Source organism: Macaca nemestrina, chromosome 11, assembly GCF_043159975.1.
Source record: "Macaca nemestrina isolate mMacNem1 chromosome 11, mMacNem.hap1, whole genome shotgun sequence".
In the NCBI taxonomy this organism is placed as follows: domain Eukaryota; kingdom Metazoa; phylum Chordata; class Mammalia; order Primates; family Cercopithecidae; genus Macaca; species Macaca nemestrina.
The window spans coordinates 68780889-68803215 of NC_092135.1; the positions used below are offsets into that span (position 1 = coordinate 68780889).

A 22327-nucleotide genomic window follows, 5' to 3' on the forward strand; every position below is an offset into this window, starting at 1 on the left:
ACTTCCCGACTTGGAATATAGACATGCTCAGAATGCTCCTTTAGTGTCACTCCATAAACGCCACCATCCTACTGTTTTAAATCTTTACTTCCAATCCTATGTTCTTATGCTTCAACCCAGAGCTTCTGGCAGGTTTAGTTTCCAGTTCTGACTCTGAAATGTAATCTTGTACTTTGACTTTAGCATCTAACCAGCTTCTTCTGAATTCATATTTGACCTTTGATCTCTTGACTTCATTTGCTTTCATCAGTCACTTAGGAAAAGGGTACCCAACCAGGAGTCCAGGTTGCAAAAGAAGAATCTCCTATAGTTCTATACAAAAGGATATGCCTATCTTCATTTTTTTACCTGGAGAGAGGGACTACAGATTTCCTAGGATTCCCAAAGGGGTCTGCGATTCCAATTAGGTGAAGAACCACTGGGCACAGTGGCTCACGACTGTAATCTCAGAACTTTGGGAGGTGAAGGCGGGAGGATCACTTGAGGCCAAGAATTGAAGACCAGCCTGGGCAACATAGTGAGACCTCCATCTCTACACAAAATTAAAAAAAAAAAAATTGAAAATAAAAAATTTTTAAAAACTGTTTTAGGTGAACTACAAGGCCTTCTTTAAGGCTGTGGGTGCAACTGCACAGATTGTAAACATGGCCCAGGATGGGGCGGCAGGGTCAGAAGAGGTGTCAGGAATGAAGAACATCATGACAGCCCATTTGTCAGGCCTGGCTGTGGATCAGCAGCCATGGACTGATATGCCAGCTTTCAGGAGAGAGTGTCAAGACTAAGCTCATGAGTCAGGAAAAGAGTGGAAAATTGGTCCTTTGGACTCAGGCGGGAACTATCAAACAGGATGCCGCTAAAGCCAAGAACCAGATGCTAGATTCATCCTAGTAGGTTTCCTCCCCAAGGTTGAGAATGGTGTCTTCTAATATCTTAGTTTCCTTAGTACATAGGATGTCACCTGGTGAGAGAATAGTCATTCAGTAAGTATTTGTTGAATAGAACTGAAAGAAAGTTTAGGAATCAGGTACCTGACATAGATAAGGAACCTGAAATAGATGAGATCATGATAAACTCTCTAGACTCTTCCTCCTAATCCTGAGAGTAATGGCCATGTTCCTGGTCCTTGGGGAGGCTAATTCATGCAAACCTCGGGCCTAATTAGTTTTAAATCTGAAGCATGGAGTGGGACCTATGCCTGATATTCAGTCCCATTCCCTCTCCCGTGTCCATGTGGTTCCTGCCTGGCCAACATTGACTTGACCCTAAGCCAACTTTCATCCAATCTTTGATATGGTTCTGATATTATGGTATGTGATTTCACTTGTTCCTTGCCTTACCCCAGAGAGCTTTCTTATATAGTACTGGAGATTCTAGCACATACACTGCCACCATATCTCCTCGCCATGCAAACACTTTTGTCATGTCAACATTTCCAAAAACCAGTGGAACCATTAATAACACATTTGTTCAAGAATGGTTAAAAGCCCATCATGAGTTTGCCTCTTGGTACACTTGGCAGCACAGGCTAAACCAGGAATCCTTCTCTTCTTCTTCCTTTATCAGGCCATCAGACATGAGGGAGTGTTGGTTGCTACGGTGATGGGGCTCAGAGCAGAACCAAAGCATGATTGTGACCTCCAGAGGTGATGGTAACTGCACACATGGTTTCCAAGGGTCTTCCTCCTAAATTTCCAGGGGCCTCCCAAGGAAAATGGACATATTCTTTTTGGAAATAAAATACTTCCACCAACATATCTGAGGATCCTTCAGGATCTTTTTGTCTTCTTTTACCTCCATGTGATTAATTCGACTGCTTTTTTCATCCACAATTAAAACTTAGTAGCTTCACCTGTGTCTTATGTACAACAATCGTTATCTCATCCTTACAAATAGCCTTTCCTCACATTAAGCAAGCAAGAATTCCCATTAGTCTTCAACATTAGCACTTGGCTCAAACACCCTAACCAGCGATAAAGCTTCCCTATGTCACTTAGCTGAGTCAGTCTAGGCATCTCTTTTCAGTGAGGATGATCTGAGCCCAGCCCACAGACTCTAATGCTAAAGAATGCCAAGCGAAAACAAGAAAGACAAAGAGCCTCAGAGCTTAGTAAATACCTTTTTGTTTTCTGGCTTAATTTTCTGCAGACAGACCTTCCTTGATTTTTTCTTAGGCTCCACGTTTGATCTCACGATCTTGTTTCAATGATTAGTCTACCAGACTATGCCTCTGTGTTGAATTGCTTTGAAAAGAGCATTGCTTGCTACTTTTAAATCAGTTTGTTAGAAGACAAATGTAACCTGCCAAGATATCTGATGCCCACAGCTAGCTGTGTATGCCAGTTCACCGTCTTCTTGTTATTTATAATTTGTAATTAGAAAATCATCACTTAGAATTATTCTTGACAGATATTGACTTCAGAGAATTATAGAAACATAGCTGTCCTTGAGGATTATTAGTAGAAAAACCGTGTAGATAATTATATTGAGATCTTTAAAACCTGGGTCAATATTTCCAATTATCTTCACAGTTAGCTTTCAGATGTTTACATTATTTTTAAAAGATAGACTTTGGCTCTGGCTTTTATATATTCTACAAGTGTGCAACTGGCAGTCAGTTTTTTTTAAAGAACAAATTGTAAACCAATTTTACGTAGAACTTGGAATGCTTTTTTCAATTAACATTTGCATTGTCCTACAATCTTAGAGGTAAAAGGGACTCAGAAAAGTCATTTTCTTTCCTTCTATTCCTCTGGGTGGACCATGCCTAAGACATTTCATTCAGATTAGAATCTATTTTGTTGGTGAAGTATCACAGGGCTGGCACTTCCACCACCTCTCTCAGTAACCCAGGCTGGTTTCTGACATTTTATGATTGGCAACTTAATGCATTTCCAGGAAATGAATCGTGTTAGTGGTTTTGAACAGCATTTTTTTTTTTAAGAACCCAACTACAAATATTAAACCAATCCTCTGTGTTCCTAAAATAAATGGTTTGACTTCTTTATTTTCTTTCATCCTTTTTCTTACCACCTTTCCAGGTTTACATATGAAATTGCGCCAGTGTTTGTCCTCATGGAACAAATAACACTTAAGAAGATGAGAGAGATAGTTGGATGGTCAAGTAAAGATGGTGATGGGATATTTTCTCCTGGTAGGTTTCTCTTCTCTTCCTCTTCTCAAGGTTTGGGATTCTCAAGAATACAAAATATGAAGTAGGTTTGTAGAAGAATAATGCCTTAAAATTTTTTTGGATACTCCGACTTGCTATTTTTTTCAAGATGAAGACTAGCAAAAATGCTACATTCTGTATGAATTAACTAACAAAGCCTATGCATAAATCCATAAAAACTGACAAAGGCTGTGTCTAGATCATGCTAAAGAATCCCCCCCCCCTTTTTTTTTTTTTTTTTTTTTTGAGACAGGATCTCACTCTGTCATCCAGGCTAGAGTGCAGTGGTGTGATCTTAGCTCACTGCAGCCTCGAACTCCTGGGCTCAAGCAATCCTCCTGCTTCAGCTTCTCAAGTAGCTGGGACTATAGGCATGTGCCACCATGCCCAGCTGTTTTAAAATTTCTTTTCTAGAAACAAGGTCTCACTATTAAACAACTCCATTGTGTCAACAGCAGTTCGATTATGCTGGGGATCAGTGAATCAAGATTATTAATTAATTGATTTATTTCAGTCAAAATAGTATATCTACTTTGACTCTCTAGCTTGAAGTAGATAAAATAAGAATTTTTAAAACAAGGATAGGTATTCTGATGGTGTCAGAGACAGTGTGACTGTGTACAAGGGGAAAAGAATACATAAGAATTGCAGTTATCTAGGTAATTCAAGCAGGCCAAAATTTGCCTAAGTTTAATTGTCAGATAATTAATGTAAAACTAACTAGTTTGTGTTGGCCAAACATACATAGTTATGTCAGTTCTCCTTGTGTCTTTATTTAGGTAAACATGAGTTTGTTCTTATTTTAATAAACTTAGAGTTCTCCTAAATGACTCAGTAACAGTTGGGCTGAAGAGAGCACCTAGGCAGGTAACCAAGAAATATCATTGTTTCTTTCTGTAGGCTCCATTACTCTTTCTTTCTCTGTCTTTCTGAACTCAGGGAACAGATTCATCTTTGTTCAGTAAATAGACTGAGCAGAAAGTAAAGCAGGAAGGATATAACTCACCTATCCCTTTGCAGCCACTGATGCAGCTACCTCTTATATTTCTGTCTAGACTTCAGGTGGAAAGGGCACTGAAGTACATGAATCACCTCCAGCCAAACTGCCTAGATAGCTTTGGTAATAAGTGTGACTACTTGTATTCCCAGGGTAAAGGGTCCAGTGGGAAGCCCCAGCAATAGGGAAGCCAGCAAAACCTATCAGGATATTATCCTTCCGCTTCCTGACCTCCCTTGTCTCTTGAGACACCAGCTCAGCGTTCGTTTTTAGAAACAGTAATGAAAGAGCCTCAACACCTCCCAATATGTCCGCTTGCTGACAGGGGGCGCCATATCCAACATGTACAGCATCATGGCTGCTCGCTACAAGTACTTCCCGGAAGTTAAGACAAAGGGCATGGCGGCTGTGCCCAAACTGGTACTCTTCACCTCAGAACACGTGAGTCGGGGATGCTTTCTCATGGATAGAGGTGTTTTTCAGGGGACTCTCCAACTTCTAACCTCGAGCCTCTGTTTGTTGCAGAGTCACTATTCCATAAAGAAAGCTGGGGCTGCACTTGGCTTTGGAACTGACAATGTGATTTTGATAAAGTGCAATGAAAGGTAGGCAGGGAAAGTGAATATTAGGTTCTTGATGTATTAAATGTGTTCATCTGTTAAATTTGTTTTATTGTGCTTAAAGACAGGCTCAGTACAGTGTGCCAAGCTGCTAATGGTCTGTTGAAAATAACCGATTAAATTGCTTTTTGCTGCTGCTAAAGTTTTTTTCATGTGCAATCTCATTGATTCTTCATTTTAATTTCCCTCCTTTTCCAATAATTATAGGGGGAAAATAATTCCAGCTGATTTTGAGGCAAAAATTCTTGAAGCCAAACAGAAGGTATGTACTCTGTGGTGCATCTAAACCCTAGTTTAAAAATACCTTCTTTCTGCTCTAGACAAAAAAGTCCTTGATAATATGAGACAATTTTCTTGTGCTTCTAAAACTCTATTCTTAGATATTTGCTTATTTCCAACTTGTAAAATAATTTGGTTTTAAAACTGTGTCTACACAATATCAGGGATTTTTTAAACAATGAAAAATTCGGTCATTAAACTATTTGTCCTGTCGTCATGGTGCCAACTGATTGGTTTGATGTTCTTCAATAAATCAACTCCCTGAGCATCATGAAGATATAGCCTAATTGAACTTTTTACTTACTACTTGTTGGGTATTATCTCATTTTAACAAATGCCATTTTAGCTTAGGATTCTGTTTAGCAAAGTGCTTCCATGCCCTGGCAGATGGCCCATGGTACTTGGCAAATCCAGCCTCAACAAACTCTATTAAACAAAAAACTCATAGAACAGATGTATCCACAAGTCAGTGCCAGGTAGCTGTCAGGCCACTTACCAACACATGGTTGTTTTGGTTACATTCTTATACCTCCTTCTCTAATTGTAGTTATTTGCTGGGGTCTTGGCACAGGAGGTGGGTCTAAGTGTTGTAAAGACTGAGCAAGGAACAGAGGTGGAGCTGAGCTTCACAAAAGCCTAAGAGGCAGGGCTGGCATAGGGGGTTACGTCTGTAATCCCAGCACTTTGGGAGGCTGAGGCAGGAGTATCCCTTGAGCCTAGTAATTCAAGACCAGCCTGGGCAACATAGGGTGACCCACATCTCTACAAAAAATTTTTAAAAATAGCCAGGTGTGGTGGTCCACGCCTATAGTCCCAGCCACTCAGAAGGGTGAGGTGGGAGGATTGCTTGAGTTGGAGAGGTAGAGGCTAAAGTGAGCTCATGATCGTGCCAGTGCACTCCAGCCTAGGTGACAGAACAAGAACCTGTCTCGGGAACAAAGAAAAGCTTAAGATTCACAGATTTCCCCAAATTTGTCTTAGATCTATTACTCTACTCCTTCATTTATTTTTTATTTATGTCAACATTTCACCATGTCCACTGTTAGTGAGTGTATCAGCTTTCACAGTGTATAGACCTTTTTTTAAACAATCAAACCCCACAATGTTTCAGTATAATTATTATATCAATACACTTAAAACAACATAACCTCTTAAAAGAATGATGCTATTCAGAACTACCTGACCATCATTCCAATATATTCAGAACTACCTGACCATCATTCCAAACACTTACTATTACTCTTTCCTGCCTTATTTTTTGCCATAGAAATTATTGTTACCAAACATATTGTATATTTTGCTTATTTAATTTAGCTTATTATCTGTCACCTGCCACTAAAATGTAAACTCCGCAATGACAGAATTCTTTATCTCTTGTGCTCACTGCAGAGTCCCTAGTATCTGTGGCAGGGCCTGGCACATAAAAGGCACTCAAAAAATATTTGTTGAATAAATGAATGAATGAGTGAATGAGCCAACAAAACACTACTAGACGTAGTATCTGGTAACACATAAGCTTTGCCAATTACTGTTAGAAATAAATGTTATACAATCCTGCTTCCTGTGGAAATCAGCAAATGAGAAAGGTTAAAAACACTAATCAGTCTGTATCTGTCTTACCTTGTAGGGATATGTTCCTTTTTATGTCAATGCAACTGCTGGCACAACTGTTTATGGAGCTTTTGATCCGATACAAGAGATTGCAGATATATGTGAGAAATACAACCTTTGGCTGCATGTAGATGTAAGTGCTATAACTCAGAGAGGCCAGTCCATGTCGGGGATAGAGGCAGCTCTTTTTTATGATTTGCCTCAAGCTTCTCTCCACGCCCCAGCCAGCCCTCTCTCCACACCACATTAGTTCCAGTTCTTGTCTGGACTCTAGCCAGCCATTCACAACTGGTACACACCACAGACATGGAACATCCTCTGGGACTCATCCAGTTCCTTACTAGTCGATTGCTGTCTTCTGTGTTTCATCCTAGAATATGGTCTCATTGCCTTCCCAGGTAGCTTTGTTGGGACAAATGGCTACAAATGATTTCAGAGTGAAAAAATAGAAGATACAACATACAGAAAGTGGCCATGAATGTGAACCCTCAGCTACCTGCCTTCAGTCCAGTCATCTATGACACGTCTCTTAAAAAGAATATATCTGGCCGGGCTCTGTGGCTCACGCCCGTAATGCCAGCACTTTGGGAGGCCGAGGCGGGTGGATCACCTGAGGTCAGGAGTTTGAGACCAGCCTGGCCAACGTGGGTAAAACCTATCTCTACTAAAAATACAAAAATTAGCTGGGTATGGTGGTGGGCGCCTATAATCCCAGCCACTCTGGAGGCTGAGACAGGAGAATCGCTTGAACCTGGGGACGGAGGTTGCAGTGAGCTGGGATCATGCCACATCACTCCAGCCTGGGCAAACGAGCGAAACTGTCCTAAAAGAAAAAAAAAAAAAGAATATCTGCTACATTTCAGAAAAATAAGGCAGTATTTGAAAGGCATTGTCAACTAAGAGACTTAATCCCAAATTTTCCCAGAAACACAAAAGATGCATTTTCTTTTTTTTTTTTTTTATTATTATTATTATACTTTAAGTTCTAGGGTACATGTGCATAACGTGCAGGTTTGTTACATATGTATATTTGTGCCATGTTGGTGTGCTGCACCCATCAACTCGTCAGCACCCATCAACTCGTCATTTACATCAGGTATAACTCCCAATGCAATCCTTCCCCCCTCCCCCCTCCCCATGATAGGCCCCGGTGTGTGATGTTCCCCTTCCCGAGTCCAAGTGATCTCATTGTTCAGTTCCCACCTATGAGTGAGAACATGCGGTGTTTGGTTTTCTGTTCTTGTGATAGTTTGCTAAGAATGATGGTTTCCAGCTGCATCCATGTCCCTACAAAGGACACAAACTCATCCTTTTTTATGGCTGCATAGTATTCCATGGTGTATATGTGCCACATTTTCTTAATCCAGTCTGTCACTGATGGACATTTGGGTTGATTCCAAAAGCAACGGCAGCAAAAGCCAAAATTGACAAATGGGATCTAATTAAACTAAAGAGCTTCTGCACAGCAAAAGAAACTACCATCAGAGTGAACAGGCAACCTACAGAATGGGAGAAAATTTTTGCAATCTACTGATCTGACAAAGGGCTAATATCCAGAACCTACAAAGAACTCAGACAAATTTACAAGAAAAAAACAAACAACCCCATCAAAAAGTGGGCAAAGGATATGAACAGACATTTCTCAAAAGAAGACATTCATACAGCCAACAGACACATGAAAAAACGCTCGTCATCACTGGCCATCAGAGAAATGCAAATCAAAACCACAATGAGATACCGTCTCACACCAGTTAGAATGGCAATCATTAAAAAGTCAGGAAACAACAGGTGCTGGAGAGGATGTGGAGAAATAGGAACACTTTTACACTGTTGGTGGGATTGTAAACTAGTTCAACCATTATGGAAAACAGTATGGCGATTCCTCAAAGATCTAGAACTAGATGTACCATATGACCCAGCCATCCCATTACTGGGTATATACCCAAAGGATTATAAATCATGCTGCTATAAAGACACATGCACACGTATGTTTATTGCGGCACTATTCACAATAGCAAAAGATGCATTTTCACATGTGTGACTGGGTGTATTTTTTTTTTCTTTCTCTGCACATTTTCTTAGGGATTTAACTTCACACAATTGGCTAGTAGGATAATCTGCCTTGCCACTGAACTAATGACTAACAAAGGCTGTGTATCATGTGGCATCCCAATTATTCAGTAAACATGCATCATGGTACCCACAAAAATGTCTTCTTGTTATATAAGCTGTTGTGAGACCTCCAAACCCAGCAGGAACTGCTGCTTTTTGAGTTTTTCAGGAGCTGTTAGTATTCTGCTCTGGGAAGAACCAGACAGCAGGCCTCAGTTTTTTGGGCAGCTTCCAGAGCCACCCGGAGGGGGATTCACTGTGTTGGCTTTCCACAGCACATTGGGCTATTAGGCCATTGGACCTTTGGGTCTTGGCAGAACAGGCACCTCAGGCTCCTCAGGCTCAGACCTCGCCTAGCTGTATCACTTGTGCAGCTACACTCCAGAGGAACTTTGAAAAAGAAATGACAAGCAATGAAGAATCACAACTGACTGAACAATCAGTGTGGGCTGAACTTTTCAGAGAAACTTATGTTCTTCACCTTGTACTTTCTTGCTCATGTTTTACTAGAAGTGAAAAATGACTAGTTTTAGATTCTTAAATGTCACTGCTCCCCTCTTCCTCTCCTTTCTCTGTCCCCACAGGCTGCCTGGGGAGGTGGGCTGCTCATGTCCAGGAAGCACCGCCATAAACTCAATGGCATAGAAAGGTATGGGCCAGAACTCGCCAGGCCTCCTTCCACCCAGCACATCAAACAGACATGCTCTGATGTCAGCCTGCACTGCCTTGCCCTGATCCCCTGCATCGTATTTCGGTCTAAATTCACTTTAGTTCAGCAGGCATTTGTTGAGCATTTATTGGATGATTTATTTCCCAGTCAAAGGAGTCCTGAAGGAATTCACAATTTAGAAAGAGAGAAAGACACGCCAGGTGTGGTGGCTCACGCCTGTAATCCCAACACTTTAGGAGGCTGAAGTGAGAGGACTGTTTAAGCCCAAGAGTTCGAGACCAGCCTGGGCGACATAGTGAGACCCTGTCTCTAATAACAATCAATCAATCAATCAATCAGAAAGACAAGTAAACAAGTAGTTAGAACACAATGTGATAAGTGTAACAGGAGGCAATTGCAGGTACACAGGTAGGAGAAGAGAGAGACTAACCAGTGAGGGGAATTGGAGGCCATCAGAGTTTGCCAAGGGCACACGAAGGGCCACTGGTTCACTTTCCTCTTCTTCCTCATTAAGCTTACTTCCAGAAAGGGCAGGACACTCAGCTCCTAACTTATTTTCTTTTTTAACTGTTCAAATTCAGTGGATGTTCTAGGCCAAATATGATTTTGACCTGACTCCTAAGTGTTGATCCATAACAAAGTCACAATGATTCATTGATTCATTCCGCATATATTTACTGAGCACCCATCATGAGCCAGGTAGGGGTGGATGTGAATATTCAGTTACCTGTCTTCCAGCCACCTATGGTGCTTTTCTAATAAAAATGCATATCTGATAAATGCAGAAAAATAAGGCAGTATATGAAAGGTGTTATCAACTAAGAGATTTGCCCTCCTGAAGTTTACATTCCGGTAGGCTAGATGTTCATAACAAATATTTAATCTGTCTCATAGTAAAGAAAAATAAAACAGGGTTAGGTAACAGTGAGTGACAAGGCATGCTGTTTCAGACAGGGTAGTCAGAGGCCTTTCTGAGGAGGTAACATATCAGCAGATACTGCGATAAAGGGAGACAGGAAACAAGGATATGTGGAAGAGTATTCTAGGCAGTACGAGTGGCAAGTGCAAAGGCCCTGAGGCAGGACTGTTCTTGGCAAGTGGGAGGATCATCAAAGAGGCCAGTGGGGCTGGAGCAAGGTGGGAGAGGCGAACATGGAGCAGGCAGGGAGAGCACGCCCAGGGCTCCTCCCACAGCCAGGACTCTGGCTTTTGTTACCTCTACTGTGCCTCCCCAAACTTTTGTCTCAGTTTTGAAAGACCATTGTCAACATGGGTGAGACCGGCTCTGTCAAGTGGACAACCTCGTAACTCAGAGGATAATGTAAAAAATTTGGGCCAGGTATAGTACCCTGTAATCCCCGCACTTTGGTAGGCCAAGGAGGGCAGATCACTTGAGGTCAGGAGTTCAGGACCAGCCTGGCCAACATGGTGAAATCCTGTCTCTAATAAAAATACAAAAATTAGTAGGCGTGGTGGTACACACCTGTAATTCTAGCTACGCAGGAAGCTGAGGCTGGGGAATCACTAGAACCTGGGAGGCAGAGGTTTCAGTGAACAGAGATCATGCCACTGCACTCCAGCCTGGGCGACAGAACGAGACTCTGTCTCAAAAAAAGAAAAAAAAAAAGAACTCTGGATGAGCCAGGCCAACTTAACTTTAGATTTCCCAGACAATTTTAATTTTCTGTCTTTGAGTCTAGGAAAACTTAAAACATTTCACACTAGACTTTTTCTTTTCTAACATTTTAAATCACATACGTCTTCTAAAGGAAATTGAATTCATATTATGTCTTATTACTTTCCTTTTGTAGCAGCAAAGAATCACTTACTTCAGACCTTTAGGATATGCAGAAAACCATTTAAGACATTTTATGAGACCTAAATATAATTTTTTAACAACTTGGTAAATGATAGCAACGAGAAATTTGACTAAATTCACTACCATTTAAATATGACCTCACACTGATGCTTTTTAGTGAGCTAAGCACTTAGTTAACTTTCCTTGGAATTTTTCACAGGTCTCTTTCACAAAGGTTTTATTATACACTGAAGGGAAAAGATCTTCAGACCTTCCTCTCTTTGCCTTGAAACACAATGCACATATGCACTAAATTATTTTGTTAGGTCCTTTAACTAAAGGACCTAAGCAGGATGAAGAGGTTGAAAGTTCACGGCAAGGGTTTAGCTCTAGGGAGAGCAGAGGCAGGATGATTCTGAGCCAATTGCTCTATCTAGGGGAAAAGATCCTTCACAGGTATTAAAATGCAGCACCTAGCTATGGGCCAGGCCTTTGAGAAGGAGTCTGCAAACCAATCAAGCAAGTTACCCATGTTTTAATCATCATACATTAGACTTAAGTTGTTTCTGTAATGCTCTAGCTAGTGTGTTCCTTAACCATCTAATTATGTCTGACAGAATGATGCAGTTGCTAGGAGACCATGCTTGTTAAGCTATCATTGCAGCCCAAACTGGCAAAATCACTCTCATTTAGCATTTAAATAATGCTGCTAGGCAGTCAGAGTCTAGACTAGTCCAGTCGAGCCTTGCTTTTAGGTACCACTCTTGATACTGCCCGGTAAGTGGGTAGGTCAGCATCACCAGCCTATAAATGAGAAAGGCAGAAAGAAGCCACTGTGTCTCCTAGAGAGAAGCAGTATAGTGGATGGTTATGAACAATGGCTGTGCAGTTAGAGGCCTTGGACTTGAATCCTGGCTCCAACACTTCCCAACTCTGTGACTTTGGGTAATATATTTAACCTTTCTGCATGTTAGCTTCCCCATCTAAAATATATATAATAACTGTACCTACATTATAGGGTTGTGGTGAGAATTATGTGTGCCAGGTACTCTTATAAGCATTTTACATTTTTTAAGTTATTTTGTCCTTTATTCAATTCTGTGAGGTACACACTTCCCATTTAACAGAAACTGAGGCACATAAGAGTTATATGATGTGCCCAAGCTAACAAATGTCAGAGCCAGGACTCAGACTTAGACAGTTTGGCTCCAAAGCCTGAGTTCTTAACCATGATACCATATTGATATAATACCTGAAAGCTCTCAAAACAATAAGACATATAAGTTATTCATAAATGTTAGCTATTGTTAATAGCAGTTACCTCTAAGATGCAGTCCGCAATGTAATGCTTCGAGACTGCCTGCAAAACATTTGTTTACTACTTGATTAGTCAATTCAGGAGGATAGGCATGAATAATATTTACTGACTTGAATTGGGATGGGTGGTGGTTTCCTCAAGAGAACAGTTGCCTCCTTCTGACTCCTGCACCTTCTTGAAGTCTCATGTGCTTCTTTCAGGGCCAACTCAGTCACCTGGAACCCTCACAAGATGATGGGTGTGCTGTTGCAGTGCTCTGCCATTCTCGTCAAAGAAAAGGTCTGTACTCCCTCCAAAACTATGCTGGAGCCCATACATTCTTTAGAAAGCACGAAAAGAGACACACGTGGGGTCTCTTTGCAGTACTTGTTGGCTGACTCATGAGATTGGCAGCCCCATTGAGAGACTGCTGCTGCTGTCCTTTCCTGCCCTTGCAGCTAACCTGGTTTCTTCTCTTGGCTCTTGCTGGCTACTGCACTTCTTCCTTGATCAGTACTCAGGGTCTGTCAGCAACTGAACCTTTAAGGGAATTATTTAATTGAGTATTCCTTCATATTTGTACCAAAAAAGTGAGAGCAGTTAGGTGAGGCATCCAATCAGTTTTGTCCTCAGTGAGGACTAAAAGCACTCACTGGAGCATACTCAGAGTTCTTAGTATGCATGTGTGGTCCCAAGAACTGAAATAAATGAGACAAAACAACAACTACAAATACCAACTTAGGGCCACAAGGAATGTTGCCCCAAAAGCTGCTGTAAATGGTTGAGCCTCATATTCCCTTCTTCACATGCCTAATAATAGGGCCCTGCCCTCCAAGGCATTGTTGCTCCCGTAAAACTTGTGCACACAGAAGAATTCCAAAAAGTCTGCCTCCAGCCTGTAGGAGCCAGAATCTGCACAGCCTCTTTAGTCCACTCATACGCGGAATCCATGTTCATGTCATAGCAGGTCCTGGAAAGGTTGGAAGACTTTTGCCAGAGTGCTTTTGGAGAGAAAAATTCTTCACAGCATGAAACTATCCCACCCACTGAGGAAGTTTCTATCTCTAACCCCGGCCCCCGAATGCCATAGCACTTCCCAATCTTGAAACAATCCCAGACATCCACGCACATTTCCCCTTAGAGGGATGGCATCTGAGATGGAAAAATCACTTTCTAATCAAAGAGTCAGAGAAAAAGGGATGGCAAGTTTTCCAAGAGTGATTTTAGAAAAGGTCATCAGAACAAGCGTAAGACCTCATAAAAACATCAGAAGAAAGATTGCATATGTCCCCAAGCCTCTCCTTCCAAGCCAGCCTGGTTTTAAAGCCACCCACATCTCTGATCTATAAATGCAGATGCACCCATCTTGATTTGCATGATAGGGTATACTCCAAGGATGCAACCAGATGTGTGCAGGATACCTCTTCCAACCAGACAAGCAGTATGATGTCTCCTACGACACCGGGGACAAGGCAATTCAGTGTGGCCGCCACGTGGATATCTTCAAGTTCTGGCTGATGTGGAAAGCAAAGGTATGAAGGGAATAATTCAGAAAATAGAGCAGAAACGTAATTTGCAGAGACTGGCTGGCAAAAGAGGGGCAAAGATATATCACAGATAATTCACTATATGTGGAATCAATATCTAGATAATTGAATTAACTGTGTTTTCTTTGTGAATGAAATTATTCCTTATGTGAAATTCTCTCTCCTTTCGTTCAGTCTCCTCAATTTGAACTATTATGAAGTCTTAGAACAACTAAAACTTATGCCCAAGATAAGGATTTCCACAGCAATCCTTGGGGATGATGGAATTATTTAGTGCAGGCGTAGAGAAAGAGATTAAAAAAATAAAATTACTGCATTATTCTGAGTAGAACCTTGAATTCTTTCTTTCTTTTTTCTTTTTTTTTTTTTTTTTTTTTTTTTTTTTTTTTTTTTTTGAGACAGAGTCTCGCTCTCACCCAGGCTGGAGGGCAGTGGTGTGATCTTGGTTCACTACAAGCTCCGCCTCCCGGGTTCACGCCATTCTCCTGCCTCAGCCTCCCGAGTAGCTGGGACTACAGGCGCCAGCCACCACGCCCGGTTAATTTTTTAAAAAAATATTTTTAGTAGAGATGGGGTTTCACCGTGTTAGCCAGGATGGTCTCGATCTCCTGACCTCATGATCTACCCGCCTCGGCCTCCCAAAGTGTTGGGATTACAGGCGTGAGCCACCACGCCCGACCCCTTGAAGTCTTTTATGAGGCTTCTCATCATGGGATATGTACGACAGTTTTAACTTCTACTTCAATAATACCTTTCCTATTGTTTGTACTTAATACGCTATTCTGGAAAATGTATACGTTATTGTGAAAAATCCTACTGTTAGATGGTAGCATGCTGTGTCTGCATTCATCAACCTTTTGGGTTTCATTTCTGTACCTAAGGAAAAAAGCTAACTATTGGAATTTCTCCCAAAATATGAGTGAGGGCGAGGATTACCATTTGACTATTTGTTTCAAAAGTATTTGTATGCAATCAAGTAAAAGAAATTTTGATTTCATAGTTTTATATTACATACCTTGTTTTTGTTTATTGTAAATTAATTTTAATAATTTCTATGTTTAAGATTGAATCTAACTAACACTCAAACAACAAGATTTTCCAGCAAAATTTCTAGTCAAATATTTCTTCTGTAGGAAAAATTTGGTAGATTATTAGTTTTTCCTCAGTAAGTCATTTTGTCTTTTTTTTTTTGAGACAGAGTTTTGTTCTTGTTGCCCAGGCTAGAGTTCAGAGGCACGATCTCTGCTCCCTGCAGCCTCCATCTCCCAGATTCAAGCAATTCTCCTGCCTCAGCCTTCCAAGTAGCTGAGATTACAGTCATGCGCCACCATGCCTGGCTAATTTTATATTTTTACTAGAGACAGGGCTTCACCATGTTGGCCAGGCTAGACTTGAACTCCTGACCTCAAGTGATCCACCTGCCTCGGCCTCCCAAAGTGCTGGGATTATAGGCGTGAGCCACCACACCCAGCTCTGTTTTGACTTAATATAGAAATAGTCTGAATTTGATTTCTATTACAAAGTAATCATAGGAATTGTGAACATATAAATAGCCATAGGCTGAGCACGGTGGCTCATGCACGTAATCCCAGCACTTTGGGAGACGAAGGCAGGCAAAGATCATTTGAGCTCAGGAGTTCAAGACCCATCTGGACAACAAAGTGAGACCCCATCTCTACAAAAAATACAAAAGTTAGTCAGGTGTGATGGTGCATGCCTGTGGTCCCAGCTACTTAGGAGGCTGAGGTGGGAGGATCACTTGAGCCCAGGAGGCAGAGATTGCAGTAAGCCGAGATCATGTCACTGCACTCCAGCCTGGGCAACAGAGTGAGACCCCATCTCAAAAAAAAAAAAAAAAAAAAACCAAACCAAAAAAAAAAAAAAACCATAAATAGCAACAACAAAAAAAGGAGTCCTGTCATTTTGAAATATAATGATCACATAGCCTGTTTCAGTAATTTGTGTCTTCTTTTTCATTTCTAACAATAACCTCTTGAACCATCTGCTGGAGGTTTTTTCCATAGTGATTGGTTGCTGAAATGGGACCCTGGTGCAGGCTTCATTCCTAAGTGGACTGACTAGGGTGTACGGTCAGCAGTGACACTACCTGGAGAGGCTGATGCTTTGTTAGTGCTGGACTTCGCTCAGGCCCATTAGCAATCCACAGCCAGCCTTGTGCATCTGCTCTCCTTGTTAACACCGACCCACTCAACAACCCTCATACTGCTGTTATTAATCAGCTGTGCTGGCTTTTGAAACTCATGCTCAATCAGTTTGTCAATAGTTGTAACTATTGCAATCTCGGGGCATATACTGAGACCAATGGCTTCCCCATCTGCCTGCCTGCCTGTCACCTAAAAGGTATAACACTGTTATGTGGAAGGTAGCCTGCCTGACAGGGCATGGGACATGTTTCACAAGGACTTACTGCTGGGGAAGATGAGTTCTACAGCAGTATCTTTTGAAGTTTCTATGCTGAAGAACCAGTTTTTTTTTTTTTTTTTTTTCACCTATCATGGACCAGTAAGTACCCTAAAGATGAATTGTTAGAAAAAATGAAGTTTAAAAACATACAAGGAACAAGCCACTATTTTTTATTAGAGTCAATAGACAAAATCCCTTTGTCCAATTGCTATAAAAGTTTCCTGTGCTTAATCTCAATTTCTACACTTATTTGATTGTAGATCGGTTACAGTTGTGGAGTGGCCTCAGTTCATAGATGACACTTTGAGTAGCACCATCCTAAAGCAAACCAGAATCAGGCATAGGTCCAGTTGAGAGTAACTACCCAAAGACCGGAGTGCCTTTCAAAGAGGAAGTGGGCACACATCATTTATTCCATGCACATCTGTGAAAAAACTGTACATATTTGATTAGATTGTTCTTCCTAACCATCTCCAAAAATACTTTTTTGTATATTTCCCACAGACAGGGACGGCCTAGCCTTCTCAAATGCTCATCACAGGGAAACGCAACCACAAACATGACTTTTCTCTTTAAAACAGGGCACAGTGGGATTTGAAAACCAGATCAACAAATGCCTGGAACTGGCTGAATACCTCTATGCCAAGATTAAAAACAGAGAAGAATTTGAGATGGTTTTCGATGGTGAGGTAGGTAGTCATCCTGGACCAGGTACACAGTATTTCCAGAAAAGGTATTGAGGGAAGCTCCTGAAGCTGGATTTTCCCATATTGTCAGAAACTGCTTCAAAATTTTTATTCTTATACACTCTTAATTCCTCTCTTTAATTCCTACCATGTCTGTGAACTTTTCTTCTGGTAGCACTGGGACAACTTTTTCCTTTATGTCGTTTAAAACTGTGTTGTTTTTGGCCAGCTTTGGGCAGACAAGAGGTCTTTCCTTGACAGGTCTGAATCCTTCATCATTCTTGAGTTTGTTTTGTGTTGAACCTTTATGACAAAGTGTTTTTCAGGCTGGGCATGGTGGCTCACACCTGTAATCCCAGCATTTTGGGAGGCCAAGGCAGGAAGATTGCTTGAGTCCAGGAGTTCAAGACCAGCCTGGGCAACATAGCAAGACCCTGTCTCTATAAGAAAAAAATATATAACTTAGAAATTTTAAAAAATGATAAAGTGGTTTTCATTTCCAAGAAGCTTATAGGGTGGGTATATTCTTACCTCCCAAGACTTGTTCTAAAATGAGGTTCTACTTAACATAGATTCATAAGGAGGAGAGCAAGATAAAATGGTCTCTGCCCTGAGTTCATGTGCATACTGCACACAGTAAAGTATCTGTCAGAGTTTACTGAGTATCCACTATGTGCCAGGCCTCCTGCTAGGACCTAGATTCTAGAGTATTGAACAAAACAGATACTTTCTTTGACCCAGTGGAGCTCACACTTGAATAAAGAAAGATGGAATAGGAGCCAGTGTTGAATAAAAGAAAATCCACTTATAAGCCAGTATAATATAACACTGCCTACAGTCAACATTATTCTATTTATCAGGCAACCTAAACTACTAGGAACACATGTGAATCATCAAATGAACAAAAAAGAGCCCCGGGCAGTTTAAAATCAATGACACTGCTCTGATCATTTACATACTACTTTAAACACTCTTAATAGCAGATTAAAAACAACAAATGTGATATCTCAAATCAATTAGAGACAGGCACAGTAATGGCAAACAGCAACTAGGAAGAAAACTTTAAAACTATAGCAAGAAGACACAGAACTCAAAAAGCACGGAATCTTTACAGGAGGGACACTAAACAGTTTGAGGCATCTCAGCAGGCCTTACCTTATGCTGTAGAACCAGTCTTTTGGGTTTTTTTTTTAGGAGCAATTCTATTAATTGATATAACCAGTCTTAATGTTTATTATGATAGTCCTGATTCATCAAGAAAAGATTCAGTATCAATATAATAAACTAAATAAAATATTCAGCATCCATAAACTATGTTTCAAGTATCTTCTATATGACAAGATGGACAGATGGATACCTTTTTTAAAAAATTGCCCAAATGTAATTATTTGTAACATTTTAATGTTTAAAGTTGGTAACCTTAGTTACCTAGAAAATTGGTTGTAGGGAACAGCTCTCTTGCCAGATATGGTTGGATAAATGAGGCATTGTTCTCCCTAGTGTGGAAGTAACATTGCCTTTGAGATGAACACTCAACCTCTTTCTTTGGTCTAAGAGACTTCCACCAAGGATGCATATTGGTTTGGGAACAGTTTTCTCTCAAGTTATCATAATTTTCTTTGTTTGTTTGTCTGTTAAAATCTCTGCAGCCTGAGCACACAAACGTCTGTTTTTGGTATATTCCACAAAGCCTCAGGGGTGTGCCAGACAGCCCTCAACGACGGGAAAAGCTACACAAGGTATAGACTTGCTTTTTGTTTCATCTAATCCTCTGCAATTTCTCTGGCTGGTCAGGACATCCTCATTCCAATGTGCCTTTCTAGTGGGGGAAATATAAAAAATAAAGCCTTGGCATGGGTTTCTAGTAATGGGGTGGTGGAGAGCCATCTTGTTATATTCCTCTTGAGCCTGCATCACCCTCTTACTGTGGTTACCACAGGAACTTTTAAAGGATGCATCTTGTCTCCTTGTCCTTGGTTGATGTTCTTCATTAAAGGAGCCCTACGCAGGATAAGGGAATAATGTGCATATTCCTAGGGACGTTCTAGATTAAACTGTGTCTGTTACAATAACCTTTTAAGTTCAAGCAAACTGTAATGCTGATTCATTCTAGCTGTTTTCTATATCCAGTTTATATCTTATCCAGGGTTCTTAAGATTATATTTAATTTATATAAAATTTAATCCATCCAACCATTTAACAAATATTTGTTAAACACAATCTATGTGCCAGGCAGTATCCTGGGCTCTGAGTTATGCAAAACCCTGAATTTGTGGTGTTGTCTATAAGAGTTTTTTGGTTTTGTCTTCATTTTTTATTTTACTATCATTGTTCCATGACTGACTTTCAAAATTCACTTGCACGGTACTTTCTGAGGGAACCCGTGACCAGGTAGTCATTTGATATTAGCCCCCAAAGATTCCTGGATATGAAATATTTCTTTGCTTTTATGTCATTGTAAACACAAATAGTAAAATGCAAGTTGGGTCCAATTGTTAAAAAGAGAGGGTATTAATATCAATCTTGAGTTTTGTTTTGTGTTTTCCATCACAAGGTGGCTCCAAAAATCAAAGCCCTGATGATGGAGTCAGGCACGACCATGGTTGGCTACCAGCCCCAGGGGGACAAGGCCAACTTCTTCCGGATGGTCATCTCTAACCCAGCCGCTACCCAGTCTGACATTGACTTCCTCATTGAGGAGATAGAAAGACTGGGCCAGGATCTGTAATCACCCTTCGCAGAACATGAGTTTCTGGGAATGCCTTTTCCCTCTGGCACTCCAGAACAAACCTCTTTATGTTGCTGAAACACATAGGCCATTTCATTGAGGGAAAACATAATATCTTGAAGAATATTGTTAAAACATTACTTAAAGCTTGTTTGTTTAGTTAGCAGGAAATAGTGTTCTTTTTCAAAAAGTTGCACATTAGGAACAGTATATATGTACAGTTATACATACCTCTCTCTATATATACATGGATAGTGAGTGTGGCTTAGTAATAGACCACAGCATGTTTCCCGCTCCAAGAGAATTCACCTTACCTTCAGCAGTTACCGAGGAGCTAAACATGCTGCCAACCAGCTTGTCCAATAACTCCAGGAAAGCTGTTTTTCAAAACGCCATGTCCTAGGGGCCAAGGGAAATGCTGTTGGTGAGAATCGACCTCACTGTCAGCGTTTCTCCACCTGAAGTGCTGATGGATGAGAAAAACCACCACCAGATGACAAGTCACACCCTCCCCATTAGCATTCTGTTAAGGGAAAATAGTAGCAGAGTCATTGTTGTACTATGGCTGTATTTTTAGGGATTAATTTGTGTAGATTGTGTAAATTACTGTTGTCTGACCTTGGTGGCGGGAGGGGGAGATTATGTGTCATGATTTCAATGATTGTTTAATTGTAGGTCAATGAAATATTTGCTTATTTATATTCAGAGATGTACCATGTTAAAGAGGTGTCTTGTATTTTCTTCTCATTTGTAATGTATCTTATTTATATATTAATGAAGTAAGTTCTGAAAACGTTTATGGTATTTTCGTGCATTCGTGAGCCAAAGAGAAAAGATTAAAATTAGTGAGACTTGTATTTATATTAGAGTGCCCTTAAAATAATGATTTAAGCATTTTACTGTCTGTAAAAGAATTCTAAGATTGTTCATAGAGTCATATATATGGAAATCCTGTTACTTAAATAGCATCTGCTCTTCTCTTACCCTCTCTGTCTGGCTGTACGTCTGGTGTTCTCAATGCTTTTCTAGTAATTGTTGGATAATAACTAGATCTCCTGTAATTTTGTAGTAGCTGATGACCAATCTCTGTGACTCGCTTAGCTGAAACCTAAGGCAACATTTCCGAAGACCTTCTGAAGATCTCAGATAAAGTGACCAGGCTCACAACTGTTTTTGAAGAAGGGCAATTCACACTGTGCGTTTTAGAGTATGCAAGAAGAACATAAATAAATAAAAATATTCTCCATGGAGAATTTGAACAAAATTTTCTTCTAGTTTGTGTTTCATACAGAGATGTTTCTAATTATAGTTCCTTGGGTTGCCCATAGCCCATTTGCTTTCTATTGGCTGACTTTAGGTGATGCTCAGTACCCTGATTAAGCTGAAGGAAACTCGATCCACTGTCACAGGCTCTGAAGCTCCTCATCTATAAAATCATTATGGTGGTGCACACCTGTAATCCTAGCACTTTGGGAGGCTGAGGCAGGCAGATCACTTGAGCTCAGGAGTTCGAGACCAGCCTGCACAACATGGTGAAATCCTGTCTCTGCAAAAAATATAAAAATTAGCCGGCTGTGGTGATGCACACCTGTAGTCCCAGCTACTTGGGAGCCTGAAGTGCAAGGATCACTTGAGCCTGGGAGATCAAGGCTGCAGTGAGCTGAAATTGTGCCACTGCACTCCAGCCTGGGTGACAGAGTGAGACCCTGTCTCAATCAATCAATAAAATCATTATGATTATAATTAATTCAATGTGCAGTTCAAGCCTTGAGCAAGAAAAGCCATCCCTGTTTCTCCTTTTCCTACTTGCATCTTGGAATTACATCCATTCAGTCATTCAACAAAGGACAAGTATTCCTTCTAGTGGGCACCTTATATCACTAGGTGTCTGTGCTAAGTGAATGCCTCTAAGATCACAGAAGCATAACTTCCTGCTGCTTTATGCTTGTAGAGTGGTCCCAATTCACTTCCTAGGGAAATATATTTTGGTGCTAGATCATTAGGATATGGGACCCATTTTCTACAATATTCTTTGTGTGTGTGTGTGTGTGTGTGTGTGTGTGTGTGTGTGTGTGTGTGTGTATGAGACGGAATCTCACTCTGTCACCAGGCTGGAGTGCAGTGGCGCCATCTTGGCTCACTGCAACCTCCGCCTCCCTGGTTCAAGCGATTCTCCTGCCTCAGTCTACTGAGTAGCTGGGATTACAGGCATGCTCCACCACACCCAGCTAATTTTTATATTTTTAGTAGAGCCAGGGTTTCCCCATGTTGGCCAGGATGGTCTCGATCTCTTGACCTTGTGATCTGCCCACCTCAGCCTCCCAAAGTGCTGAGATTACAGGCGTGAGCCACTGTGCCCGGCCCATTTTCTACAATATTCTATTCAGCT

General features: G+C 40.9%; 1 protein-coding gene across 2 annotated transcripts in view; it reads left to right on the plus strand.

Annotated features, from left to right (window-relative positions):
• The window catches only part of LOC105483256 (glutamate decarboxylase 1), a 46152-nt gene extending 24950 nt beyond the window's left edge, over window positions 1-21202 (plus strand). For both annotated transcript variants that reach the window (XM_011744029.2, XM_071072920.1), the window contains exons 7-17: window positions 3039-3151; window positions 4492-4607; window positions 4692-4771; window positions 4994-5048; window positions 6693-6809; window positions 9373-9437; window positions 12775-12853; window positions 13936-14085; window positions 17106-17213; window positions 18860-18949; window positions 19765-21202. In XM_011744029.2, coding sequence (XP_011742331.1) covers window positions 3039-3151; window positions 4492-4607; window positions 4692-4771; window positions 4994-5048; window positions 6693-6809; window positions 9373-9437; window positions 12775-12853; window positions 13936-14085; window positions 17106-17213; window positions 18860-18949; window positions 19765-19938 — 1147 coding nt within the window. In that variant the 3' untranslated portion in view covers window positions 19939-21202. The remainder of the gene's footprint in view (window positions 1-3038; window positions 3152-4491; window positions 4608-4691; window positions 4772-4993; window positions 5049-6692; window positions 6810-9372; window positions 9438-12774; window positions 12854-13935; window positions 14086-17105; window positions 17214-18859; window positions 18950-19764) is intronic.
• The last annotated feature ends 1125 nt before the right edge of the window (window positions 21203-22327 follow it).